This window comes from Lingula anatina, chromosome 2, assembly GCF_051362555.1.
Source record: "Lingula anatina isolate TDL-2025a chromosome 2, LinAna3.0, whole genome shotgun sequence".
Classification (NCBI taxonomy): Eukaryota; Metazoa; Brachiopoda; class Lingulata; order Lingulida; family Lingulidae; genus Lingula; species Lingula anatina.
In genome coordinates this window covers 35,775,305-35,799,262 of record NC_141768.1, presented here as the reverse complement: position 1 = coordinate 35,799,262, position 23,958 = coordinate 35,775,305, and the positions used below count along the sequence as shown (strand labels likewise).

The window sequence follows — 23,958 nt, the reverse complement described above, 5'->3', positions numbered from 1 at the left end:
GTGCACTGCGGTTATTTACATTATTATAGATATTCGTGTATATTTCAGGTGGTGGCTGGTGGTTTAAATCGTGCACCTATTTTCACCTAACTGGATATTATCCTGATTGCAATCAGACTGACACTGATGACAGATTGGACACAAAAAGTAAAATGAAATCCAAAGCCATCACTGGAAATAACTGTGACATCGGGTGTTTGCTACAAGCCGCCACCATGAAAATCAGACGTAATAATTAGATATGTGAAGCTCACGTGGATGGAAATCAGGAGGTGCATAACAAATAAATCTGATTACTTAAATAGGCATTTTGAAAATTCATCATTCGGTATATTACCAAAAGATAATGAAAAAAAGGGGCGACCAAAGTAAATGGCCTCTTAAGGAAGAATCTACATGTCACGAGCGTAGATCTTATTTTGACTGAAGAATAAAATATCACATATTGGTGTCCCGTCCTCAGTTCATTGCATACTATCTTTAACGGACACCAAGGGTTTTTAATACACCCGCCCTTTAGATCAAATTTAAATGGGCGCGTCTTCATAAAAGGTACCTAGTGCATATATATACATAATAAATGATATCCTCGTTTTAGGTTCCAAGATTTATCATCAAACAAAGTATGATAACTTTGGTTACTAATAAAATCATAATTTGTGGAACAATACATGTATTTGTACTTTCAGAAATGATCGATTTTACAGGAACAAAGGTTTTAGTCAATTTATGGGTGCAATTATTTGTGTATAAATAAAGGGTCAATTGTTTCGATTCCATTTGAAAAATAAGAGTACTCAGCTCAGACCACTTAAGTTGATTAAATACATTATATTTTAATGAAATCGTCACCGCGACCTTACTGAATGAACGTCCAAGCACTAATGGCTTGGGTTGCTACACAACCTTTGTTGATTTGAGAGCTTTAGGTACACTACAGTTAGGCAGCAACTTTCTTCTCACCGAGAGGCAGAACCCGCACTGTATTGTTTAGAAAGTTTGTGAAAAGTAGGCGAGATCTTTCCTGAGCTGCTTGTAGGTGAAAAAAAAAGACACTACTCATTTTGACCGTTTGACGTATATTTTTCTACGATTAATAATAATAATAATAATAATAAACATCACACTCTCCGAACTAGGAAAAACAAATAAAAATGTACAAGACATGAGATTCTACGTATGAAAACGGAACAACAAAATACTTCATCCCCATCAGGGAGTTATATTAAAAAAATGTTTTACAGAAGAAGGATTATCTATAACTGAACGAAATTGTCTTAGTCCAAGGGGTTTATAATGGACACACTTTCAATTGAATTCAAATTTCTTTAAACAACATTAAACACTTGCACCACCAACGCTTTGTAGTGAGATGCAATCTTCATGATTCGTTTCTTCATCCGTCATTTCATTTTCATACGGACCAGCATAGGTGAGAAAATCCCCTTCACACTCGGCATTGATGTCATTGGCAATCTGACTGAATGTCTTACTCTGATTGTCGTCAAATACAGGTGGAATGAACATTATTGGTGGATCGGGTGTAATGTCAGCTGTGAAAGATAAATCTGGCGGGATGAGTTTCTGGGGGTGTTGGCAAGGAATGGAAACACGTGGTTCTGGTTTATGATTATCAACGCACGGGTTGTAGCTATCTTGTGGGGACTGGAGAGGTATAGATACTGGGAATGAAACGTTGCCAACAGCGGTGTAATTTGGTGTATTGTAAGTTTTTGCTGCAGAACATACCAGTGGCAGTTGGTTCCTATCGCACGATGACTGCTCGTTGGAAGTTGCCTTCGGGTCTCTTCTGGATGAAGATATATCGTCTTGGGCTGAGACAAAAGCGTCGTCACATTCACTGCTGCCACTCAAGCTAACAGACAAACCAGCTGATTCCTCGCCCTCTCCAATAGAAAATGATTCAATCCCCGAGTCTAGACGGCCATAAGGAGCACCGCGTCTCAGTGGTTTTAATTCAAACTGTTGATCACCAAACCAGTCTTCGTGGTCATTGAAAAAATCCGTTGCCTCTCGTAAAGCGTTGTGGAGGTTTACTCCTTCAGGATTTTCTGTAGGGTCGGCAAAATATTCGTCTCGGTTTATTCTTTCTACAGTGCGTTTTACACCGTAATCGAATTTCTCAATGCCATGAATGTGGAAGAACAAATCATCAATATGGTCCATGAGTACGACATTGTTGTGCATGTCGGGAATAGAGAAGGCAGCAGGGGTGTAGGTAAATCTTACATTGATATACTTGCTGTAGTCGTGCTCTGTAAAATACCGCTGGCGGAGCATAGAAAGGCCGTGTAAAAACATGTCTGACAAGGGACTATTATTTTCCAATGAGTCAAAACACTGTCCCTGGAGGCGTGCATGGAATCGTCTGAAGGACAAAAAATCACATTCTGACACTTTATGATAATAAAACCTGTGCTTTACCTGTATGGAACTTCCCAAGGGAAATTCTATCACAAATCTAACCTTCATTTTAAAGACGGTTAATATGTATATTTGTTAATGCAACTTAACTATAAACTTTGAACAGGATACAGCTAGTTTGAAGTCCAGGTTTTACGGTTTAATGTCGTTACCATTTTCCTCTGATTTACATGTAATTACAGTTTAATAAAATGACAAACGACGTGCCACATTATCAATTAATTAAAAAATTGAAAAACCACTTTAAAAAATTCAAATAGTACATCTATGTCATTTCGAAGCAACTGCACGTTGTATTTTGTTACTATTTTTGCTTTTTTTGTGAAGCGTTTTGACGTAAAGAAAATAATACCTGTAAGCTCCCTCAGAGCTGACAACAAGGACACATTCCGCATTTTCCATGTTTTTGGACAACCAGGTCGTCTTTCCCTCGCTAAATATTTCGCGGGTGCGCCACCTATCCAGAATGACGTCACAGTAGCAGGCAGCTTGCAAAAAGTTAGCGAAACTCAGCACTACCTTGGTATGTTTTGGATGCTCGTCGGAGAAAAGGATCAATACTCTCTTTTTTCTCGTCAACGCACTGTCCTCGTCGACTTGAGAAACATTGATAAGGGTCTCTGAAAATATCAAATGTCAGTGATGACCAGTAACGTTAACATTATGAAAACGATACACATGTTATCTTACATATAATGGTCTTCGTTCTGGTTTTTTTTTTTGGCTTTGTCAACCAAGAAACTACTGTAGGCGTGCTCATGAATAAGTAATATCTACTTAGACATAGTAAAAATATTTGGTACGTGGGTTTTGTCGTGTATCTGAAAACAAAGCATTGTTTGCTACATGTCCGCACCTCCTGAAATAAGTTTTATTTCAGTTGGCTCGTTGATATAATCATTTTCATAGAACGTGTGAGGTAAATTTACTTACGTTCTTCAGTCTGGATGCTATTTGAATTATTAGTACCGTCTTCTCCATCACTGCCTCGGTTGCAGCTTAAAAATCTTAAGATAAGTCGTGCTAGAAGAAAAAATATTTTATTAGTTTAAGTCGAGTTTATGCGCAAATAATTTGCGATGAGAAGTGACCAGTTACATCCAGCTCACTGGAAGAGTGTAAGATCATTTCAAATTTCAGGCTTTTGTCAACCATATTGTAGGGCCGTGGCATTTATGTACTTCCAATGATTAAAAAATCATTGAGAAAAAGTGCATTGTTAGTGCTTTACGGCAGACAAAATTTTATTAAGCGTCCTAAAAATATTGTAACATAACGATTTGCATGTGGAAGCGTAACATATTATTTAAAGCGCTTGTCTGTTATAAAAGGGTTTTGAATTTTTCTCACAGTTCATTCTTGAGCAGACGACAACCAAAACTATCAGCAGAATTCCCGATAGTCCGCCAAATGTGGAAGCAGTCAGAGCGGTCACTGCAGGTGTGGAAGCAATCGCAACGGTCTCTATAGACCTATTCCCCAAAGGTCTCGTAGCGGGACATTCTGTAACATATTTAAGGTAAAGTTTTAACTGTTTTTAAGTACAAAAACAATATGTAGATAATTAAATGATTGATTGGAAAGTTGTCATACTGGGGAAATATTCAAGACCGTAGTAAAGGTACCGGTAGTTGTTTCTTCTATACGAATTCTATTAATTACGTTTCACCAAGCACATACTGTGTTTACATCACGCATTTTACCATTCTTATTCTGTGTGTGTGATGAATGCAGCTTTGTCTGTATTCATACATGTATGTTATCATTCAAGTACACGTAAAATTAACTACAATCACACCCCATACCGGTGTGACAGGAATGGTAGTCCGCAAGGAACCGTAGTCCGCTCCCCAATACTTTGTGCAGGTGACATTCGTCCCATATATGAGTACTAACACCAATCCTCCGACTAACCTTTACCTGTACTAATCATATTGGACCCCGGACTTCCATATCTAGGACTACCATTCCTGTCACACCGACAGTCCATCTGTACCCCACCACCCTGAAACTACCACGTCCATTCACCCCGCCGTCAACCCGACGTCACCGCACCAAAATACCGCACCTACATATAACATTGTACATGTCAACCGTACCGTACCTTGTATGGTGACAGGCACTGCTGCCTGTGTGACGGCACAGTGGTTTTTACAGAATCCGACTGCAATCTTACACTTGCACCGTCCACGCAGCTGGCGGTCTCTGTCCAAGTCTCGGGGCTCGACCTGTGAATGACATGCTACAGGTCATAAATCATTAAAAAGAGTATCTCAGGATGAACGCAAACATTATCAGGAAAATGGTTTAAGTATGAAAGTACATTTTAAGATCCATCTCTGTATAGGTTAGAAAATTTTTTTATTGCGAATGCATGGGTTTCTGTATAGATTTTTTATATGATTCTCTAAACCATTGCTCAAATCAGCTTTGATACCGTAAATTAGTAATTACCGTGATATAATACTGCCCTTTCGCAACGTCCTTGAATGACACATCGTGTGTCGGCTAAAAATACGAAGCATATCACATCTTAACTCGATTGGTTAGGAAACAACTAAAATATGACAACATATTTATGACACTGATTTTGTTTTGTGGAGCAAAGTCACAGTACGGTAGTTTCATTAAATAAGAAGTACTCTTAGACATACAAAAAAGTGAAACATAATATGCGTTAGTTTGATGTTGTACGGTAAATGGCTTTCTCCAGACTGACAATAAAATAAATAACGACTGAGTGTATGGTCCAAATAAAAATGTCCCGTTCTTATATAGTCGGCTGACATACAAAGTAAGTGTTCACTTTTGGCAAATATGGAGGTGCCTGCAGTCACTGTTAATGCTATATAATTTTAGCAATCGTCTCCCTGACTATTATCCATAGTTTTGTTGGACATATATTTACAATAATCTATCAGCATCAACTTATCTGCCCTGGTATTTCCCCAGTAGGATAAAAGCCCAGGATGGATAATCGAATTTGCTGAGCGGTTTTTCTAGTTCGTTGTACTACCATTTCTTGCCTGATTACTTGCTTACAGGCTTAATGCTCGTGTAATAAAAGTTCGTGTGTGACATTAAATAAGACGCCTGCATACCGAACTGATAAACACCCCAGCTCAATTGTCTGTTTAGTAAAATTATTTAAACGTACCTTTCTCCCAGCTGATGCGTACACGAGCTCTGAGTCAGCGAACTTTGTTTTCTCTTTGTTTACAAGGCTGACTTCATACAGTTTAAAGCCATAGTTACTTGGGGCCAGGACGAAGTTGACATCCAAACTACCACAGGAATCGTTACGGAACTTAATAGAAGTTTGCCAATCTGCTGGTGCCACCGGGACGTTGGGGTCTGCAATCCAAGAGATATGAAAATAAGAGCTCTGTAATTCTCTCTCTCTCTCTCTCTCTCTCTCTCTCTCACATAAATACATGTTATATATGGAGATACTGTACGTCGAGCTTCTTTAAAAGTGAACGTGGTAATATGATATAACGCTTGCTTGAAACAATAGAAGTAGAGTTCTATGCTTGAAACAAATACGCCCAAAATTAACGAACAGTACAAATACAAAAAAGGAGATTACAACTGTACCTGCACCGTATTGATAGCTTGGTACGCTAATAAAAGTAGCGACACATGGTCTGGTATGACCGGCCCTTATGGGCAGAGGTAAGCTGCAGACCTCCACAAATACTGTATTGACACCTCGAGGAAGAGGCCATATTTGGTAGAAGAAGGTGGGCTGAAATAGTAAAAAAGACCAGCATATAGCTGCCTCCTGCAGCCGGGGCGGCAATTATAAACACTGGCAGTTGGTGCTATGGTCAACAAAATACACATTAAAATGAATACTAGCTGGGATTTTTTCAAAATAACAATATATTAGTTTTTCAATTATTTTTACATATACATAGTTCACTAAGAAATTTAAAAAAAATGTAATATTTTGTGTTAAATGAATTCCTCTTCTCATCAAGGATAGTTTTCATGAAATGAAAATTTAATAAAAACGTACAACCCCACAACCACCATTCTCTACCTTTTACTATCTGGTTGCTAGATTCGGCTTTCTTTGCAAACCCCGTAAAGCTAAGGAGTAACTTTTTACATACTTAATAAATTAAATCCCCTGTAGATTTTGAATTAGGGATAATTTCATGCTCCGGAGCCTGAGGCGTTTCATGAGTGATCTTGGATAGAAGATTGCACTTATTTTGCCGATGACGAATAGAATAATAATGAAATAAAAACTGGGCGACCAGGTTATCACCCAAACCATATTTAAAAATAAGCTTAGCCTTTTTACGTGTCATCTGACAGATAAAAGTTTCAGAAAGGAAGTACCGGTACAAATAATAAAACGACTTGACGTCCATCTCGTTGAGTCGATTCTTCACCATCCAACCCTTTTCCCTTAAAGTTACCAATCCATGTATTGATTACCTTCTTGATTTGATCCTCCTGTCTCCAACCAGCTTTATTTATTAAAAATTTTACACTCGCTTCCTCCCGTGGAGAGATATTGTGCATGGATACGAAATCCTTCGGTATACTGGTATGATGCTGAAAAAATATTGTCACGATGGTTAAATGCTTTCGTAAAAGAAATGTGGTGGAATATAAATTATTGAGTTACCCTCTACTAGGGCGACAGATTGGTTTTTCACAATTATTCACAGATATATTCTAGATAAATAGGCTGTCATTTTGGTCTGATGTCAGCCAAAAATATCCACAAAAATATCCTGGTAGAGGGTATTATTGAGTTACGTTAAATCATTTCACTGATTATAGATAATGGAGTTGCGAAATCACTATCACTAGATAATCACTATCAACGAAAAAAACGTACAAAGCTTCAATGAATGATTCCCGCTAATAGAAATTTTGCAACTGAACGCATTTTGGAACCAAAGAAAATTGTGAAAACGCATTTTGCAACCGGGACGCATTTTGCAATCAGGTTTTTCTAAGACACTGCAGTGGTTTGAAGTACTAAAAAGGTTGAATTTGAATGGGGACAGGGTTGCCTCGACTTAGTACACTGAATTTGATCAGGCTGCCCCTGGAGCGGGCGGTTATATGCACACTCAATTTCACGTCATTTCCTAGAAAATAAGAGTTAGGTACTTGATATGTAGGGGATTAATAAAAATATAATTTACGATGTGGCTCGGAACTTCGGAATTTTTTTTTTTACTAGGCACCGACATGAAGGTCCTTTGTGGGGCGTGTAAACTCTTTTACAGACGATAATTTGGAAAACATGGTGATCCAAAATATCACTCTTTATGGTTGTCGTACGACATAGAATAGGCAATGTATTTTTGTTTGGTTCACTGGCGAATGCAATTAAGGGTAGATAGCAGAAATAACAATGTGAAAAATAGGATTACCCCCCCCCCCCCCCAGGGACGGCCACACCCCAAATCATGCTTAAATTCCCGAAGGACCCAGACATATCCACAATGACAGGTTTATCAGTCCGGAAGGTTTCGTGTTCCTAACATGAATCGCGTAAGGCAGAAATAACGATATACAAATACACTGATGCTCATAAGTTAAGCAATACCCAGATTTTTCAAAAGTTTCATCTATCATGATCATGATTTCATTTGTTAGTGGAATTATGCATTTTTCTTTCATATTTTATAAATAACCTATTCAAATTGAATATTTCTGTTAATGAAATACACCACATAGCTTATTGTAGTAATCAAAATAACTTTATTAACCAAACGGTACCAAAAGAAGCCAAACCGTGTGTCTAAAAAGTATGCTCACCCAGCAAAAAGTGCTTGCTGATTAAAACAGATTATCATGAAAAAATAAAGTTCAATCATCTAAGAATTAGTATTAATAAAAGAAGACTGTAGATAATAGATGATTAATCGTCTATTATCTAATAAATATTGGGGGTGCCCTCCCTGGTTTTGAAAAACAGCTTCACAGTGTCTATTGCAATTTGCCACCAAATTCTGTCAATCTTGCATTGTGAGCCGGTCCCATTCCTAAATTACTGCCTGCTGTAGCTTTCTTATGTTTCCGACTGGAAGTTGTTTCTCATTTACTGCCCTGTCAATCATATCCTTAGCATGTTCAATTACACTGAGAATTGGCGAATATCCAGGGCAATCTAAATTTGGAATATCATGCTGTTTGCGCGATTTGCACGGACCGTGCTTTATGGATGGGCAAATTGTCCTACACCAAAATGATATATCTTCCTGGATTAGCTTGAATGTGTGATTGCATGCGCCCCAATGGCATTTCGTCTCTGTATCGTTGACCAGTGTACCTCCCTTGCATGACGCACAGTGGCAATTCTACATCATTATGAGAAACCACATCATATGAGAAACCCATACTATGATGGAAACTCCGCCCCCCTGAACACGTGGAAGAGCACAATCATCCTGAAACGCTTGGTTTGAACCTCTACAGGCTCCAAGCCCACCATCTGCATACATACAAGTGAATCTGCTCTCGTCAGTCCACAGGACCCTTCACCCAGTCCTGAGATTCCATCTTTCTCGGCATCTGGCTTATGCCAATCTTATCTGCCCGTGTCTTTTGGTCGACGGTAGCTTTTTACGAGATCTTTTAGATGGAAGTTCAGCTTCTAAAAGATGCATGTTGACTGTGTGCCTACTGACTCGAGCTCTTCCTAATTCAGTCCAGATGTTTCTCTGTTGTTTGGCCGACATGATCCGGTTCTGGTGGCGTAGTCGAACCAAAGGGTCTTCTCATTCTTGCGTCGGTTAATCTCGATTTGCCAGAAAGAGGCTTGTCCAAAACATGATGAGTTTTGCGCCATTTTGTTAGCAGTTTCTCTCTGTTGCCTTGCAATCTGTCTCTCTGGCACCCCAGCACGATGGCTTCCTATAATTTGCCATCTGATTACCTCGTTGAGTCTTCTTCTAACCACTGGTTGGTACAATATAACAAATTGTGCCCATGAAACTAGCCAAACTGAAAGCTCTGCATGGCATGCCCAAACTGTGCTTTTCGAAAGTGGCACCCCTATTCGGCTGTTTCACAATCAGGGGTACAAAATAGGGGTCACATTGAGAAATGAACTCTGATGCATTTGTTTAATTTTGTAACAGATAAAACGAATAACATCTTAACTATGACATCGAACAATTTTAGAACACAATATCAATTATTTTTTGTGTTACGTTCAAATTAACATAACGCCTCTTAGGCTATGATTTGGGGGTACGGACACTACACATTCAAGTAACTGATGCTTTTGTAACTGAAATAACATATTGTTTACCAGTTATTTTTGCCAACATTCTAAAAATATCAAAATAAAGATTTAACAACAGTACTTTAACCAAAAGGATACAAGTACATGTATTAATCAAAATGTTTTTCGGAGAAACACCACAGCACGTTTTTCAGTGGATGCTGGCGCTTGGTTGTGTGTCATTCAGTTTTACTTTCATTCACCAGACTTTAATTCAAACCTTTTCTTTCTTTTGCTTGGTCTTTTTTATTTATTTATTTATTTATTTATTTATTTATTGATTGATTTTTGTTTCAGTCTTGATTCTTGTTTTTCGAGTCTTTTCTTCTTTTTCATCTCTCGGTAAATTGCACCTCTTGCTCTGCTGTTTTCAGGATTGTTGGGTTTCTGCTTCTCCTTGACTCTCTGTCAGTATGTCCTAATTTCTTCTCTCATCTTTAGTCTTTTTTCTGCTGGGCCAGCCTTGGATGATTCTTCATTTTTTTGCTTCTCTGTTATGTTACGTGCATTCAACATCTTCCTTACGTGTTTCAGCATTACTATTAGCTCTTTGACGTTTTTTTTTTTCAAATTCTTTTTGCTGACAGTAAAAATTTCAGGTTTCCCTTTTCTTTTCCTGTTTGGCTTTTGTTCATTGTCATCCATGTTTGATACTTCATCCACTGAGAGTATTATAAATATACCTCTGTTAATTATGCATGTATTGTAGTGTCCGTACCCCCTCAAAATATACCATATACATTAATCCATAGAATATTAATCCATATACAATTTATTATTTTGCAATTAGCTATATTTGGCAATATATTGGAAGCAATATTGTTCATTTTGAATGCAAAGAGTAGCATCTTTACTGATATTATTTTTTTTCAAAATGTCTTGCCTGACTCTTATTTATTAGTATCACTTTATCGAATATACATTTATATACAATGTTTTTTCCTAAACATCATAGGACATGAATGCATTTTGTACAATCTAGAACAATATTTTGTACCATATTTTGAAGTTTTATCATCATTGAGCCATCATAGCCAGTTATCCAATCGTTAATGTATAGCTTGGGGGTACGGACACTACAGTAGGGGTACAGACACTACATTTGGCACCAAATTCTTCCATATCTTTTCATAATAAGGGGTAATGTGCTATTTTCTTCCTGAAAAATAAATGTCAGTGTTGACATACATAAAATAATAAAACCAGACAGAATAGGCTGTGATTCCTAAATAAAACAGATAAGGGGGGTATGGACACTACAAAAATTAGGAGACACCAAGGGGCTCATGATTATAAATACCATAGCATTATTAACTAGAGGATCAGAGAGGCGATACCGCCTCCGGATATTGTACCACCAGCTGGAGTAAGCGCATTCGTATGGAAACACCCCCCCCCCCAAAAAAAAGGGACACCACCACCAGTCTTGTGCTTGACAAGCTCTATAAAATGCAATCGACAAGAGTTCTCAAAATATGCAAAAAATAAATAAATAAATAAATAATTAATAAATAAAAAATAAAATAAAATAACTAAAAATGGTACAATCAAGCAGATTTTTTAATTGACCTGCATTTTCCTAACACTAATCACACCTTTAATTCTCTAGACAAAAGGCCTATTGGTTTTCCTTGAAATGTGTTGTCAGTGGTGCATATATGCTGACAAAAGAGAAAACCTAGGGGCAACAACGGGCACATCTCTGCTAGTTTTGAAGATATTAGGGGCAAGAAAATATGCAAAGCTCAGTTCATGGTGAAAAAGTAGGTCAAAGGTCAATTTCAATATCACAGTGTATGAATTTCTATTCAAGTTCAATAGTAACCATGGGCATTTCTTTGCCAATTTTGCAGATTTAAAAGCCAGAAAATAGTGCAAAGTTCAGTTCATGGTTAAAAGTAGGTCAAAGGTCAATTTCAAGATCACAGATTGCCAGTGTATTACTTCCTATTCAAGGTCAATAGTAACTATGGACCTATCTCTGCCAGTTTTGGAGATAAAAACCGGATGGCCTTGTGGTTAGAGTGTCCGCCTCCGGAGCGGGAGCACGTAGGTTCAAAACCCGTCCGGGGACATACCAGTCCTTTATAAACGGTACCTGCTGTCTCCCCGCTGGGCACTCAGCACTTTGGGGTTGAAGCAGGGTCCTGGTCAGACAGAGAACGATATTGTAAGTTTGATAGTACTCAGCGCCTCACACGGCAGCGGGGCTGTATCCTCCCCAGGGAGGCGAGATTGTGTACACAGCGTGTTTTGACCAGTTGTATACTTGTTATATGTATGTCTAACGAACATATTCATATACTTAAAACATATACTTAAAATAAATGTTTTTATTTATTTTATTTAAAAAAGGGAACCAAAATTTGCAAAGTTCAGTTTATGGTAAAAAGTAGGTCAAAGGTCAATTTTAAGGTCACAGTAAATTGCCTCTAATGACTTCCTATTCAAGTTCAATAGCAACTATGGACCTATCTCTGCCAGTTTTGGAGATAAAAGGGAACAAAAATTTGCAAAGTTCAATTCATGATGAAAAATAGGCCAAAGGTCAATTTTAAGGTCACACTTAGATTGCCAGTATATGACTTCCTATTCAACTTCAATAGCAATTATGGACCTATCTCTGCCAGTTTTGGAGATAAAAGGAACAAAGATTTGCAAAGTTCAGTTCATGGTGAAAAGTAGGTCAGAGGTCAATTTCAAGGTCACACTTAGATTGCCAGTATATGACTTCCTATTCAAGTTCTATAGTAACTATGGACCTATCTCTGCCAGTTTTGGAGATAAAAGGGAATGGAAATTTGCAAAGTTCAATTCATGATGAAAAATAGGCCAAAGGTCAATTTTAAGGTCACACTTAGATTGCCAGTATATGACTTCCTATTCAACTTCAATAGCAATTATGGACCTATCTCTGCCAGTTTTGGAGATAAAAGGAACAAAGATTTGCAAAGTTCAGTTCATGGTGAAAAGTAGGTCAGAGGTCAATTTCAAGGTCACACTTAGATTGCCAGTATATGACTTCCTATTCAAGTTCTATAGTAACTATGGACCTATCTCTGCCAGTTTTGGAGATAAAAGGGAACGAATATTTGCAAAGTTCAGTTCATGGTGAAAAGTAGGTCAAAGGTCAATTTCAAGGTCACAGTTAAATTGCCAGTATGTGACTTCCTATTTAACTTTAATAGTTACTATGGACCTATCTCTGTGGTTTTCAAATTTATGCACCCGGTTTTAAAATCATATAGCGATTTTACGACAATCGTTTACTATCCGATCAAGGTGACAGCAGAGCGTGGATGAGACCGCGGTCGTCCTACAAAATTTGTTCTGAGGTGTGATACTCCGAAATGCGATCTGACAGACACCTTGAAAACGGGTAGTGTGGTCCGATATATTCGGGAGTTTGGTAGTTGGGTAGGCCTGTCTACAACCTCAATCATATCTATCATGGAATGCCCTTTGCAGGGGCCCACATGATGTCCCCAGCATACAGATACCCAGGAACTCGGAATGCCCTTTTTAGGGAACCTAATGGCATCTTTTGGACTCAAATACCTATATATCTCACATTACGTAGACGAGACACCTGTAGGCGAGACACCTGAATACAGATGTAGACATCTGTATTCACCACTCGTATGTTTTCTCATAATGAAGTCGTAAGGCCTCTTAAACTCTAGGAGCTACTTTCAACTCATCCTCACTCTGCAAGGGGCGCTGTCAAAAGACATGTCCTCAGAGGCCCAGCTCTGAATCGTGTTATTTTGATAAATTGGATTTAAACTCAGGCATTATCCGACCACCTCCTACATGTTTGTTAAAACGCCTGGTTTGTGTTAAGAGCCGTCTTGCGAGGCTGTGTATACTTTATTCAGTGCATGCATTTAGATGCTGACATCGAGCACATTATCCCACAGCATATGCGGCAAAAGTCATTTACTGCTGTGGCAATTAAAAAAATCCCAGACATGAAGTAACTTTGCTGTTAAATTAATACTTACCGCAGTGGTACATACTTATTGGCAGAGAGACAAATACTCATAATACGTACTCCGGTGGAAAAATGATTTCTGCAGTGATACAGAAGTATAACAGAAATTGTTACTCCCCCCTCCCACCTGGAAAAAAAGTTATGTATATGACGATAATTGTAAAAAAAAAATAAATAAAAAGTACCTATCGACTATGGTCAAATTGAGAGAAAAAAGGCACGGGTAGGGTGTAATATATGATATATATAAGGAATCTTACCGTCGTCTGCTGCCTGCCACCTAATATCTAATCCAGGGTACGACCTCTTGTTTGTGTTGTTCCGGAGCATTAGAGCCACCTTGAGTTTGGTGGGAGAACCCGGGTTCATATCATTCCCTGGCTTAAGCCACTGCTTAAAACAGGTTCCTTTTAAAAAAAGAGAAAAGGAGAAGGTAAATTGATACTAGGCGAATCCCTTTGTTAGCACATAGTTACAAAAGCACTACTCCCTACTCCTCTTAGCTGACAGGTGGTCAGGTCAGCTGGTATCAAAATAAGGTGGCATACATATATTTATTTCTTAAAGAATCCCGTCTTTTTGACATTAGCCTTAAAAGAAGATGGAGCGTGATTTAAATTTGTTAGTTAATTATATGTTTGTGAATTTTTCGCTGTCTTACATGTAGCTCAAATGCTGAAAGGAAGACGTGTTTTTAGTCCGTGTTTACTTTAATTGCGGTAATGTTACACAAAACAAGGACCGCAGATGTTGAACATAAAATACAAAAGACCACCTTCAGTTCCAATTGTTCGTGTGACAAAATTGATATCGTGACAAATAAAAAGCCAACAAACCCGTCATCTTGAATACACGCGTTGCTTTTGGTATTTGGAATCACGTCAACGGGTACAATAAATAACCACTATACTAAAAACTAAAAACACCAAATTTAAATATGTCTCGCTGTAGAGACATGCAGTGAATTTCCGTATTTTACATTTATCCTTGCATTTTGTGCATAGTGCAGCTAGTTACAAATCCATACGTGCCGTTCTATTTTGGCAAATTATATCCCATTTTTTTGTTTTAGATATAAATAGGCCTATATATTTTTTACATTTACCAATTACCTTTACACGTTTCACTGTCTTGTGTAACAACTAAACGTTAAAATAATAATAATAATAATAAAGTAATAAAGTCATTAAGAGGCGATAACGGCAAATGATGGTTGCTGATGGCTATCAGATTTATCATGCAACAGCATTTATTAGAAAATCAATATACAATGTTCGTATAGATCTACATGAAGCGTTTAATTTACTGCTGCCGTATTCAACATTTCAGAGTAAAAAATTCTCAATAAACAATGTCATCATTATCACCAATGACAGGCTGTAAAGTAAATAGAACATGGCTTACCTGTTACCGAACAATTGAGGTGACTGAAACTCTGAAAGAAACAAAGAGCATCGTTTAGGAAAAAAATTTTTTTTAATTTTCATAACCTAAGCAGTAACATATTGAAAAGTCAAATAAAAAGTTTCAAGAATTGAATTACTATTATAATGCATGTAACTCTGCGGCATTCTAAAATATTGAAAAAAATGAAACGTTCACGACTGACATTCATTATATTGATATCCACACAAATTTGAAAAAATAAAAAAGGAATGGTCCTGAGATTCTGCGAAACTAACCTGATTACTGCTATGCTGACTGCTATCAAAACAGGACATCCCAAGGATGGTCTTGAGCTTCATAATGACCAGAATCATGGCCAACAGAATCTGCTGGCACCACATCATGTAGCGTTACTACTCTTGGACTGTCTCGCAGAAAATAAAGCATCCAACAGTTACACTGTTCTTGTACTACACTTGGCTAATATAATAAGCTTTTTGCAGGTAATTGTGTATTGTTCATTAATCAGAGTAGTGCTGTTTCTCTCTTTTTCTGTCTCTCTCTGAGCTCCGCAACGCACACTTCAAAACTACATGTGGATTGTGCTGCGTGGAATATATCTGTCAGTCTTTTGTCCTATTGGCGTGCTTAATGCATTCAAATCAGTTTTCACAGTAAACTACTGCCGGACCTAAAAACAGTTCAATTAATGGCACCCTCGGTTTTTAAGTCAGATCAAACAAAGACGATAAGTCTATTCTGGCATATAGGGAAGGGAGGATTGTTTATTGGAGCGTGTGCATAATAATGATAGAAATTTTGTCCATGATTGGAGTCAGTGAGGTCGTTATTTTAGAAAGCAGTATTTAAGTCATCTGCTTTTTATTTTGTTAAAATACTCTACTCTGCTTTTTTATTTTATTTTTAATACTCTATAATCTACTGAAGCTGTGTTATTCAACAGGGTACGTTATTTGGTTTTTGTTATGCAAAGGGCTTTCAATCAAAAGGTCATTAATATTTTAAAATTTCCGTCTACAGTTCATGATAAAAAAAAATGCAAAAAGTAATGGTGCATGCATTCAAACCAAGTTGATTGCCCAGGGGACTTCGTATAAAGCACCTTTTGTCATATCAAAATGACGCACACAGCATGAAGACTGGCACGGCATAAAGAAGACTGACACGACATAAAAATTTCCTGTCGTTCGCAGCATTTTTTATTACTAACCTAGATATAATCTGTTCAAAACGTTTACAGCGTATACGTGTATATTTCTTTTGGTATACATATAAAAAGGGTGATTTTAAACAGCCGAGAGTTTGGTTTTTAGACAGATGTGAAAACAATCAACTGGTCATTCGTTACGTGTTGGAGTTTCTAAATTGTAAATTCGTATCATGGAATCGTCAGATGACGGTAGCGACACGGAAATCTAAAACATATGTTCTGCTTCGAGACCAAATATAACTCAAACCTCCCTAAACTTCAGAAATTAACTCCATCAAAGTCTGATCGCTACCAGGTTCTCTTGAAATGTTAGTGTTGAGGATAATGGATTATTTACATCTGATGTTGCATTCGGATTAATTGACGATAAAATGAAACAATAAATGAAACGATATATGAAAAGACATGAATTTGGAACCTGGAGCGAGTGGTTTCAGTTAAATGTAACAGCACAGCAGAAATCTTGATAGAACTACTGTCGTAGTTAAGGGCAGCATTGAACTACATGTACTACGGAAGATTGTAAGGGCCACCACTCCAAAAGAGCGACACAACAACACACACAAAAATCTTGGTTGCTTGCTGTAGTTGTACATCCTTCTTTCGTGAAGATAAACTTAGATGATCAGTTTTCAATTTTGAAATATAGACGGATTTTGTTCTGAAGGATGGGAATTGCGTTTAATTTGTAACCATGACAATTGATTGCTTGATTGCTGCTGTCAAGCTTGAGTGATCGCAAAGTGCACACAAGATACACTGTACAAAATGTACACTCTTCTGGACTATTTTTTAAGCCCCCCCGGGTTTAATTTGTAACCATGACAATTGATTGCTTGGGGGGGACACAGATCTCCAGCACCACAAGGTCTTGTATATTCAACATTCGGAATATTGGCACCATAAGGAAATATCTGAATCAATCATCTGCTGCTACTGTTATACACTCATTGGTAACTTCCAGGTTGGACTATTGTAATTCTGTATTACATGGATGTCCAGATGATAAGATCAAAAGATTACAACGCATCCAGAATATCTCAGCACGATTTGCCCTGACAATAATAGGAAATAAACTAACTACGTTGCTGTCAAAGAGAAAGGAACAGAGATAGCGATCATTTAAACCCCTGCTGCTGCTTTCACAGGTAGACTTCCTCATTTATCATTTTAATGCCCCTCCCCCCAGCAGACCCAACTTGAGGAGTGTCATAGTAGCTACTTTCGTACAGTACACTGTATATCAAATCAATATCAATATCAGGTTATGAAAGGTTTAAGCACAAAACGATAATTTGAGGGCATTTTTTTCATTCAAGACAAAATTGAATATTTATGATGTGTGTCAATAGGGACTTTACAAAGCTATTCATGTACTTTAATATATTCAAGCAACGTATGGAATTAGGCTAGCGACGTATTTATAACCTCAACCTGAGATATCCCTGATGAAAGCACCACGATGAACACTGAAAAGCGGGGTACAAAAATTAATTTGTTTTAACACCGATTACAACATGCTGTTACAATGACTCGTTGATGGAATTATTTGCCTTAAAATAATTTATTTTGAAATTAAAAGAAACTGTTTTTTTTTGGGGGGGGAGGGGGGGGAGAGGCCTTTACACTGGACGGAGTCCTTTCTGCGTTCTTTGTGTGACCATGAAACTACGGTCATGAAAAGAAGACACAAGCATCGCTTTGGTTGCAGAATGAATTAGTTGGGCATGTTTTCCGAAGAATATGCTCCGTTCACGCCATTCTGACGGTCTGACTAATCCTTTAAACATATTGTAACAGAGTATTTAGGGCGCATTCAGAACAGATGATCCGAGGACTAACTGATCCCACAAATTAATTATGGCCGATCCCACTTCAAAAGCATTGCCGCTAATTCCATGATGGTCTTCCCGCCTCCACACGCGCCGTTGCTGCAGGGGCCTAGCAATTAAGCCTCTGAGCCGAGATCTGATCACTTTATTGACGTTTTCGCAGGCGGGGAGACCAACGGGAATCAGCGCCATCGCGTTTGAAGTGGGGTCGGCCATATTTAGTCGGCGGATCATCTTGTTCAGAATGCGCTCTTAGAGAGTCAGAAAGTAGTACTTAAAGCTTGTCTGCACTCACCCCGTAAAACGTAAGGTTTGAAAAAAAATTTAAAATATATGCTTAATGAGAATTTATGCTAGTTTCTCTTAAATATGCAATAACAGAAATGAGTAGATATTCTTAATAACACAATATTAGGCAATTGCAAACCTATGTGAATCTTTATTTGTGTCATTACATTTTAACCCTTTCTAATCACAAAACATACAGACGGTAACGTTTTATTTATTTTCATTCTTATTTCACACGTGCATAAGCGTTAGTTTCTTAATCCATCCACTTTTAATGTTTTTAACTTTTAAGTGCGTCTTTGACCTAACCAAGCATGGGTGACTGGATTCCAGGACGAAACTGTTATCTCTTAGGCCACTGCCTTGTGTAAAACCCATAGCCACCGAATAAAACAGACATCAATAACCACAGGAAAGAAACCGCGACCACACGCTAACTCATTCACATTGCAAAATACAGTTTGTGCAATGTAACCTTATAACAGGGTGGAAATTCTGTTTTTTTTTTTCAGCCGAACAAAATAATTTGAAGTGTAGGTCTTACAGGTAATGATATCAACTATTTCGAAAATAGTTTTTTTTTTGAGAGACACACGTTGGCTTGGTAAAATGATCTGTTTGGTGATTTCTTGGCTTGTATTTGAGCAGAGGATTTAATTGAAAAAGCTGAAATTCACAAAAAATTAATAAATAAATAATAAATAAATAATAATAATAATAATAATAATAATAACTAGAGGCATAAACTAACATTTTTCCACCTTTTAACTTTATTCATAACGAATCAGAAGGAAACTTCTTTTAAAAGCCACTGGAAATAATTATTAAAGGTCAAACACGGAATACACATCAGGATCCTTTTAATGATACGGGGCATTGAAGCGTTCGAGCAAATGCAGTACACGGTATGAGCAAGCCTTAAATAACAAAACTTTCACTCTTGACATATTATTTGCTTCTTTGGCATTGTCTATCTTCCATCATTTTTACATTTTGCTGTATTGTAAAGTATGTAAAATCAAAACCCGTTATTTGGGATTTTTCAAAACAACGTGGTTCTCTATAATAGAAAATCTGACCGTCTTCATAAAGCGAGGTCTTTTTTTGTAATTTGTTACCCCTCCCCCCTTTTGTTCCCCATTCAGCCAAAAGTGAGGAGGTCAAGTTCTATTGCTTGGCTTTGAAAAGCACATTATACAGTTTGTATATCCCATATTGCACGCATGATCCAGAGGTGGATTGAGGCCGTCTTCTGGGTCTTCGTTTTTTAGGTTCCTCTCTTCTGGCTGGGCCGTAGCTACATCGCAGGGAAGGAATCAAGTAATTGGTGATTGCAAGGTGTGCGCAAGTGCGTGGAAAGTACGTGAGAAGCACAGCCTCCGCACGTCAGAAGTACCTGCTGCACGTGACGGGCTTTCGAACGTGTCTCGCGCGCAAAGTACAAACCGTGCATTACGTACATCATCCGTACTATGAGTATGGGCAACGCAAGGGCAACGCAAGTGGACGTAGGGCAGTCTTGCTGACTTTCTACGGTTACTGCTCGTCCTTTGAACGCGAGTCTTGTGTGTTGAGAGATTTTTTTGGACCTCTCTCTTTTTTCTTTTATGCCCCTTGATGCCTCACTGCTTGCCTGGCATGTCCCCGGTCCCCCTCCCCACTCTTTCCCTTTGTTGTCTTTTAAGGCATTTTTCAAACTTGAAATTCAAGGCTGAAACGATCCTTTATCTTGCATTCATCTCCTTTCAAACGCATGGTCCGTGACCACTACTCACTCAACATGCACGAAGCCCGTGAGGTCCTCACTGTGGGCGCGTGGAAGTGCGGAGTGAGCACGGAGTGAGAAAGAAATAAGTACATTTATCGTACGGTTTAACCACGTGCATCGCACGCGCCGTAGCCCCCCAACCGCAGTGGGAATAAAGAAGTTCCTCACGTGTTCCATACGACAGGCGCACGACAGGCGAACGCTATACGTTCGCATGTCGTACTCTTCATTTTTTGAGATTTCGTAGACTGCACGCAGCGGCCGTTGATGATGTCAAAAATTTTCGACGTCCTGTCTACGCCTCCCAAAAGTTGCACGATGGGCGTGCACCTTAGGCACGAAATCCCACGTTTTCCCCTTTTTTTGGGCCGTAGACCAGACGTAGCAACCCGTACGTTGGGTTTTAAGGAATTCTACAAGATGTCCACCTCGTGAAAAGATCAGAAATAACCGATTATTTTCTGGCACACTGCCACGTCCTGTGTAGATAATCCAAATGAAAAACCCCGCTCGCTTGTCCACCTTACCGACCGCAGACTGCATACGCACCTAGCTTACGTGGCTGCTTGACAAAAAATTGTTGCACAAGTTTGTATTTACCAATTAAAATCACTAAAATGAAAAAAAAAATCACTGCAGGAATTACACACAGATAACTTCAAATAACTTTCCAAATACCTCTCTAAAACCCGGGATGTACGTGTTTGTGTTCATGTATTTTACGGCGAATGCTTATAGAGTTCACATTGATGTATGCTTTAAATAAGCTTTGGTAGATATTGGGGAAAAAAAGGAAAGACAGAAATCAAGTAAATCATACATGTATATAGAAGGTGGACAAGAAGTTGAGATATCTCCGTATTTAAATAAGGAGGCTAGACAAAATCTGGTGTAAAGAGTCAGAATATTTGATAACGGATTCTTTCTTTAATTAAATTCATACATGCTGTTAAACGAGAAAAGCAGCCAAGATAAGTGTCGGTCGAATTTTTTTAGGTTGCGATGAGTGTCAAATTCACAGTGTGGAAGATTTTGAACATGCAGACAGCATCATTTTGGGTTTTCCAGGTGTCAGTTGCAAATAAATATAACCCTTTGTATACCTTTAATAGTGATGAGTTAAACTGTGTGAAATGGGCCTCTGGCGGGACGCAGCTCAAATAAAAGCAAGAGATAAAGCTCAGTGGCGATGTATGATTGCGACCTTATGTCCCTCACGGTATGAAGAGGTTAAGGATATTGCCACCCTTCGCCCAAACTCCTGATTTATTGCCTTACATACATTCTTTTGGGTAATATATAAATCTTCAGTGTTCAGTGATTTAATCAATAAACATTTACATCTTACGGGTGACGTCATAATTGAGATTTTGGGGTAAAACTGAAAACTCCGTTTCTCAAATTTCTCTTTGACCTGAGCACCCACGACCACCGTTTCAACGCCGATTTAATGAGACCATTTAGTACTCCATCACCCTGACAGCGATTTTACTTAAAAGTCTTAGTTCAGATTTTATCGTTGATAAAGCAAAAAAAAAAAAAAACTTTTTTAATGAAAATTTGTAATTAGGGGCTCATGACTCCATAACAAAAACCTAAAAAAATGATGGAATGACGGCACGGGATTGTAGCCCATACACTCGTGGTCAACTCTGCCAACTTTCGTGATAAAATTTTGTCCATGGATGATGTCACGCCCTCACCTCAAAACTGAAAGGTGTTAAATTAACGATTAAAGCTTTGAGTTGCCTATGCTTATACATTGCAACAAAAATTATAAACGCCGAATTTTATATTTTCGAAGGCTTTTTATTGTTTTCAATCCACACAGGGAAAAAAAAAAGATAATTACCCCCTAGCGGTTTTTAAAGGCGTGGCAGATATTTAAGCCGGTTAAGTTGAAAGCAATTTAGTGAGACTCCCCAGGGAGATAGATCCATCCAAATATCTATGGGAATGGTCCCATACATCTCCCATCCACTTCCCTAGCCCAAGTTCGAAACTGATTGTAACTATAAATCTTAAATCAAAATAAACATTTTTCGCACTCACCTTGCCCGCGCCCAAATAGACACACATGCTCCGGCCTGGAAAAGGGGAAGAGCTTGGGGCGTCCCATCAATAAATACTGAACTCTGGGTGTTAGCGGTAGGTTCAGGTTGTTGCAACGTAGACAAAAACCCATGATACGCTTGCTGAATTACAAGACATTGGATACTCAACACGTGCAGTAAAACACCTGCCTACATGCTATCGCGTGAAATTCCCATGTGGGCAGGCGTAACAGGATCAATTGCTGACACACAAATGCCGAATGAAGAGGGAGGCGGAAACTCGAACAGTCCCATCGGCAACATCTACCTGTGAGAACTGCCTCTCTTGAATTGATTTGATCAACAACCACCCAAAAAAGTGTTCGTAAGTGCGGTTACTCATGGACAGGGTCCGACGGCTGCCTACTACATGTACTACTACTATTACCATCAGCAGTGCCTGTTTTGGAGACCGTTCTTCTATATATCAGATTTTTGAAAACGTAAACATCATTTTATGTCCAATGAAAAAATTTGTTTAGAACTCACTTCCTTGGGCGTTTTAAGATTTCATTCATTTTTGGATGACGAGTGACACCATGAACAAAGGAAAATAGTTAAAAAGTGCCGGTTAGGTTGTCGGTGTTACCAGGTTACGCGTGCTCTGTGCATAGTGTAACCTCTCACACGCCTCCCCACGTGTCGTCCCTCGACCGGTTGAATTGAGCCGAGATTTAAGCACTGTGCCCCCGCAGGGACTACGCGTGGGGAAGCGTGTAAGAGGCGGAGAGACCATTACAGGATTACGCGGTCTTCCTTTCACGTAGGGGTGGCCATATTTCATCCTTGGAACAACTGATACTTGGACATTTTATTCTGAATGGCCCCATTGGGTCCATTGATAACCCTGTCACTTTGTCTCTTTCACACACGTTACACTTGAAATATTGTGTGAAGCGAGTAACTACATATCCTGGCTGTTTTTGTCTCAAACGTTCCCATAGTGCTGAGCTTACTTTTGCCCGTATTCAGCCGATTTTACTGTACATCGAAAGGTTCACCAAATCGGTGCATAAGTAAGCTCAGCGCCTGTGTTATGTATTATGGACAAGTTTAGGACAAAGAAATACTGTATATGTACTGTAACGGCAGGAATATCCACTTCAGTAACTTCAAACATGGACCAAGCGCGTCACGTACTTTTTTTAATAAGTATCGAATTCGAATCACCTGCCCATAGTCAAATTCCATTCACTGATCATTGATCGATCATTGTGAAAGCCAAACATGACACCGAATGCAAAGAAACTGAACACTTGTTTTTTTTTTTTTTTATCTCGGTTCATTTTATTAGGAATTTGATATGCCTACCCCGATAATATTTCGACAACTGTAATGACACTGAATACTTGTTTTTGTTCGGATAATTTCACGATGAAATCAATACCCCGGAAAGAATCCGACAGGCACCTGCGGTGCTTCACAAAGGATCTATAAAAAATTAATCTGTGATGCAGAAAGCAAGTGGCAAAACTGCACTTAAACAGCACTGCGTATTATTTACTACAAAGTATTGAATCGATGATCTTGTTGAGGGTGATGAACCAACAGGCAGTAACAAAACGATCTCTTGCCCCATCTCCCCCAGTGCAAAACGATAAGCCAGAGAAATGCCAGTTGCACCATGTCGTAAATGTACGCGTGCCATATAGGTGGTGTA

The 23,958-nt window shown here is 38.5% G+C and overlaps 1 protein-coding gene across 1 annotated transcript; it reads right to left on the bottom strand.

Moving 5' to 3' along the window:
• Positions 1–1,046: 1,046 nt before the first annotated feature.
• LOC106157583 (uncharacterized) lies at positions 1,047–15,805 on the bottom strand. Its single transcript, XM_087006786.1, has 12 exons — positions 15,383–15,805; positions 15,105–15,135; positions 13,961–14,107; positions 6,895–7,014; positions 6,043–6,193; positions 5,603–5,799; positions 4,900–4,953; positions 4,550–4,673; positions 3,796–3,948; positions 3,379–3,468; positions 2,798–3,065; positions 1,047–2,389 (listed from the first exon to the last, which is right to left on the bottom strand). Exons 4-12 carry the CDS (start codon positions 6,979–6,981, stop codon positions 1,339–1,341), a joined length of 2,175 nt encoding a protein of 724 aa, XP_086862912.1. The 5' UTR covers positions 6,982–7,014; positions 13,961–14,107; positions 15,105–15,135; positions 15,383–15,805; the 3' UTR covers positions 1,047–1,338.
• Between the last annotated feature and the right edge of the window lie 8,153 nt (positions 15,806–23,958).